Here is a 5,763-nt window from a genome sequence, read left to right as displayed (position 1 = left end):
GATAACATGATGATAACGTGATGATAACACGATAACACGATAACATGATGATAACGTGATGATAACACGATAACGCGATGATAACACGATGATAACACGATGATAACACGATGATAACGCGATGATAACATGATGATAATGCGATAACACGATGATAATGCGATGATAACACGATGATAACACGATGATAACGCGATGATAACACGATGATAACGCGATGATAACACGATGATAACGCGGTGATAACGTGATGATAACGCGAAGATAACACGATAACACGATAACGGGATGATAACGCGATGATAAAGCGATGATAACACGATAACGCGATGATAACGCGATGATAAAGCAATGATAACGTGATGATAACATGATGATAACGTGATGATAACACGATGATAACGCGATGATAACGCAATAACGTGACAATAGCTCGATGATAAAATGATGTTAACGCGATAACACGATAACACGATGATAACGCGATGATAACGCAATAACGTGACAATAGCTCGATGATAAAACGATGTTAACGCGATAACACGATAACACGATGATAACGCGATGATAACACGATAACATGATGATAATGCAATGATAACACGATTACACGATAACACGATAACATGTTAACGTGTCCATCACTAATAAAAACAGTTCATATGAACAAAACGATGTTTTTATAAACCTAAACCTGAACTATGATTTAGTCCTTTCTACACCACTTAAACCCGTAGTTCTTTAACTGTGAGTGGCGTCCCCCCAGGAGGTCCTCAGGTGGGGCGTRATGATGCTCTGTTGGGTTTTTTTATTTTAATTTTTTCTACCTACAAACTGAAACATGTAAACAGAAATAAATGTTTATGTCTCATTTCCTTTAGACTTGAATATTTGATTCTTTTTTTTTTATTTTATTTATTTGTTGTTCTGAGCATCAGGGTTTTTTGGGGGGGGCATTAACATTTTATTTTCCAACAGAAATCGTTTGAGATCCACCCACTCCAGGAGTCTTCCTGTGGAGCCAGAGGTGGAGTCCAGTGATGACTACTGTAAGCACTTCATCTACAAACCCGTCGTAGGCGCTCCCTGATGAAGCGCAGCTCCTCGGTGGAGTGGAGGGASAGCAGGTGGGCTCCCATCATCTGACAGCCCAGAGACACGGAGCGCCAGTCGAACGGCTGCTTGGCCAGCAGATACTCGGCTCCGCGGTAAAACACCCAGGGCTCGCTCTCTGCAACGAGACCGACCGCCGTCAGGAAACACCACGGCAAACAGGGACAAACTCTAAAAAACAAAACCCCACCTCCTGCCCTCAACCCACTTTGACCCACCTACAGCAAAAAGGTGATACTGTTAGCAAAATATCTCATGAACTACTGGTCAGATTTTTATGAAGTTATCAGAAATTTAAAACACCGGATGTCCATCTCCAGTTTATAAACTTGTAAAGCCACACCCCTTCAGCTGATCAAACATAGCTAATGCACCAGTTCGACTGACACCGAGCTACATTTGGTGTGGTAGTAGCTGAGAGTCATTCCTGATTAATTTAGTTTAAATCTGAAAGGCTGCGGGTGACGTGCATTCATTAATGAGATGAAAGAAGTTTAATTTATTTACGTGTCGCTTTGGTTCCATCCAGACTTTTAATCAGCAGCTCTTTGATCTACAGACTTTAGGTTTTTATTCCCCTCAGGTCCAGCTCTGCTCCTCTTCAGACGGGTTTCATTTGTTCAACTTACTTTACTCAGTTTCTCACTGAGCTGTCACAAAACTGCAACAAGCTTTTCTCCAAACTCCAGAAACAGACAGCTGTGGTTTCACAGACAGGAAATCAGATGGTTTCACAGGTAGATGTCTACTGCCTCGAGTGCGACACCTAGTGGTGTTTAATGGTGGCATCAAAACAAACATCTAAAGGTGCAAAATGGAACTTGAGACCTGGTAAAAACAGGGCTGTCCTGGTGTCKACACACTGCTCTCAACATTTAAATAATATCCTCTCGTTTGTAACTGTGGGACTCCACCCTTACTTTAACCCTCCTGCTGCCCTTGGCTCAAAATGTCCCCTGGGGTTTTTTTGACCCAAGGACAGCAGAAGKGTTGAGAACCATCATCAGATAAACTCGGTTGGTTCTTATCTTCAGTCTCAAGCATTTTCATTAACACCCATTTTTTCTTCTGTACGATTTTCGGCACGTAACTCATTCCGCAATTTTTGTTCTATTTTAACAATTTATACATCAAAACATTCAAATCCTTCAGGACATTCCAGATATGACTTTTGGTATTTCAGTTTACTTTTTGACATTTTTAATTTTTATGTCATTTTATTCTCGCTGAAAATGAAGAGCTGTCGTCAACATCCTTAAAACTCTTGATCTTTTCTGCATGTTTTTACCTTTTGTTTTGGTTCTGCTTTTTAAACAATCAATCTGATCCTTTCAGCTACTCTCCTGCTAACCTTAACTGTTATGATACTTTTAGCTTCTTTCAGCAAATTTATTATTTTTATTATTAGCTACTTTCTAGTAACACCAGCTGACTTCTGCCTTTTGCAGCTATTTTCAGATAATTTCACCTTTTTATGCTAATTTCATTTCCTTACTGCTTAATTTAGCAAACATGTGCTCTTTCTGCTTCTTTGTGCTAATTTCTGCTTTTCAGCTACTTTTAGGGTTTCTGTTCATTTCAGCTGTTTTAGCTATTTTACAGCTAATTGCAACATTTTTGTACTTAGTTTCTCTCCTTTCAATGTCTGGTGGCTAATTTAAACTTGTTTCTGCTACTTTTAGCTTCTTTTTRCTAATTTTAGCTACTTTTACTTGAGTTAACCTCAGACATTTCAACAAAAATCTTTCGTCGACACACTTTCACAACRCATTTTCACAGGAAATATAAATTCTCTATTTTTTTCTAAAAAGAGAAAAGTACTCACGCTCCGTGTACCAGTAGGGTTTCACCAGTTTGTCACCTGGAATAAAACCAGACGTCAGTTCAGAGGTGTGTTTTTACAGCGTGGATGTGGGCGGAGCTACAGCAGCTCTGGACCTTCACCTCGGGACAGTTTGCAGATCCACTCGTGCTTGGTGTCGCAGCGCCGCGGCGTCAGAGCGTTGGTCAGGTCTCCGTACACGGCGCAGTCCCGGCGGTCGTCCTCCTCGTTTTTATCCTCGATGAACGACGTCACCACCTGAGGGGAGGAGACGTCAAAGAGCCCCGCCTTCTCCACGCGTCAACACCAGGAAGTAATCTGTGACAGACTTACCGGAGAACCGTCGGACCACTCCCAGGACCCGAGGTGCTCGGGGTCTCTCTTGTTCAAACCTACCCAGAACCAACGGCCCTCTGTTCTAAAACGAACACAAAACAGGATCAGAAAACAAAAACCTAAAAACTCATACCGTCTCAGTTTAAAGCTGTTTTTAAACTTAAATGTTAATATTTGTAACAATAAAAGCAACTTTTATTCATTAATATCAATAAAACCCTCCTCCTCACTGAGTCACAGTCAATAAAACCTGATCTGGCTGTTATCAGCCCTCGTAACGGTCTAACTGCTGCGCCCCCAGGGCCGGTACCAACCCTTCAAACATGGTGCTCAGCAGGTGTTTGACAAAGACCTGCTCCTCATAGTGCTGGAAACTGGCCAGCTGAGCCCCGAGGGCCTGGCAGAAGAAGTCCGCTTCCACCCAGGAGCGCTTCATCAGGACCTTCTCATCGTGGAACACCTAAGGAGAAACAGGTCAGGTGCCGATGAGAGGAAGTCACGTTTTGTCGTCATTTAGTTTGAAGACGCTGCTGGTGAACCAGGACCTCCTATCATAAAGGTGGTCAGACWGTGAAGTGGGTAGGAGTGGTGGACAAATAGAGCTGGGTGTCATCTGCATAACAGTGGACTGGATATTATGTTTCCGATTCATTGATGTAGGGCTGCAGCTACTGATTATTTTAATAATCGATTAATCTATCGAGTATTCTGATGATTAATCGAGTAATCGGATATATAAAAAAATTGTCACGTTCTGCAGTAATTACTTAAACTTATTTTATGAGAAATACAATTATTTAATATTGTGAATGAGGTAATCTACACTTGCTTGCACAAATTACGTTAGCCAAAACATACTACTTCCTTTTATATCTGTAACATGACAGATTATCACAGATTAAAGTAACCAAAGTGAACATAAAACAAATACCTGTTGTTAACTCCAGACGCGTTCGGTACATGCAGCAGCTGTTTTTGTTCCGGTGCAGAAACATTGAGGATGTGCAGAACATTGCGCGTTGTCATCTTTTCTGTTTAGTTTTAAATGTTCCCATGCTTTTTATAATTTGCCGTTTTCTGAGCGCTTCATTTTGGCACTCTTCGTCTTCTTCTAAAATTAATATAGCGTTTAGCAAGCATGACGTGTTAATAGTGTAAGCGTTAGCGGAAGAGCTAATGTTGTAGCATTGGGTAACACAAATAACATAGATGAAACTGCACTGTTTATAACAGTATGTATTTTTTACGAAGCTTCAAGACAGATAATTTGCCTCGAGGATTTTTTCCAATCAAATTACTTGAATTATTAGAGGAATCGTTTCAGCCCTAGTATGATGAACAGGAGAGGACCGAGGATAGAACCTTGTGGAACACCAGATCAGAGAGGGGTTCAAGATAGCCTTTGACACAGATCAAGATCATTTTTCTCTGATTGATTTTAGTTTGTAGAATATTTTTAATCGAGCTGATAATGAATGATAAATCTGTAAACGACACGAACAGATCATCTGTAAATATGAATCTCTGTGAATCCTAACAGGATCATTTACATATCAAACCAATGAATCTCTGCTATGAGATGTCAGATAAAAAAGAACCCCAGAATAAACCTATCAGACCTTGAAGCAATGCAGCAGTCCAGAGTGTGACTCCCAGCCTGGAGGACAGGGGGCGTAAGCATCAATGTGATGCTCCGGCAGCTCGGCGTCGTGGAAGCTGCTGATGCTCTGTTTACACACCGACAGGGCTTTATGAGACCTGCAGTCCTTCACCTCCCACCGACCCAAAGAAGGTCCGCCCGACATGGCAACACAGCCCCCGGTACTGACTGGAAACACAGAAATATCCATTTTAATACCAACGCAGGACAAGAACCGGCCTTCATCACTGAAGAACCAGAGTTTTTAACCAACCGGGCTGGTGTTTGTTCCAGTTTGTGAAGATCAGAGGCAGGGAGGAGTTGTTGTGAGGAAGCCAGCTGTACTCCCCCTTCCTCCCCCGGTCCCTGAGCCCGATCCAGTAAAACATGCTGCTGTTGGCACCGCTCGCACTCAGCAAACTGTTCACAAAGGCCTGCTCGAACCTGCCAGGGCGAGGAAGAGGAGAGGAGGAGAGGACTGATGGTGGGGCAGAGAAGAACACATAAAGAAGCAAACAATCCACAGTTTTTGTGCTATTTCAACAATTCTTTTATCAAAACATTCAGCTCATTTATGCCTCGAGTGCTGTGACGTTTGTATTGCAGCAATTAATACTTTTTCAGCTATTTAGCTTTTTGGGCCACTTTTTTCTTGTTGAAAATGAATGGAAGCAGTTATAGATAATGGATGGATGGATGGATGGATGGATGATGGTTTGTTAATTTGGTTGGTTGGTTGACAGAATGAATGAATGAATGAATGAATGAATGTTAATTTGGTTGGTTGGTTGAAAGAATGGATGGATGAAATATGAGTAAAAAATTTTAGGCTTACAGTTCTTGTCACAGTATC

The 5,763-nt window shown here is 41.6% G+C and overlaps 1 protein-coding gene across 1 annotated transcript in view; it reads right to left on the bottom strand.

Moving 5' to 3' along the window:
• Nucleotides 1-5,763, bottom strand: part of pla2r1 (phospholipase A2 receptor 1) — a gene marked incomplete in the record, with an annotated part of 34,026 nt that overhangs the window by 15,317 nt on the left and 12,946 nt on the right. The window contains 7 exon segments of the mRNA XM_014003011.1: nucleotides 1,071-1,231; nucleotides 2,939-2,974; nucleotides 3,058-3,193; nucleotides 3,269-3,353; nucleotides 3,586-3,731; nucleotides 4,891-5,099; nucleotides 5,185-5,354. Coding sequence (XP_013858465.1) covers nucleotides 1,071-1,231; nucleotides 2,939-2,974; nucleotides 3,058-3,193; nucleotides 3,269-3,353; nucleotides 3,586-3,731; nucleotides 4,891-5,099; nucleotides 5,185-5,354 — 943 coding nt within the window.

Source organism: Austrofundulus limnaeus, unplaced genomic scaffold (genome assembly GCF_001266775.1).
Source record: "Austrofundulus limnaeus strain Quisiro unplaced genomic scaffold, Austrofundulus_limnaeus-1.0 Scaffold16, whole genome shotgun sequence".
Taxonomy (NCBI): Eukaryota; Metazoa; Chordata; class Actinopteri; order Cyprinodontiformes; family Rivulidae; genus Austrofundulus; species Austrofundulus limnaeus.
Note: the sequence above shows the minus strand (reverse complement) of the source record. Positions and strands in the feature narration are given on the sequence as shown.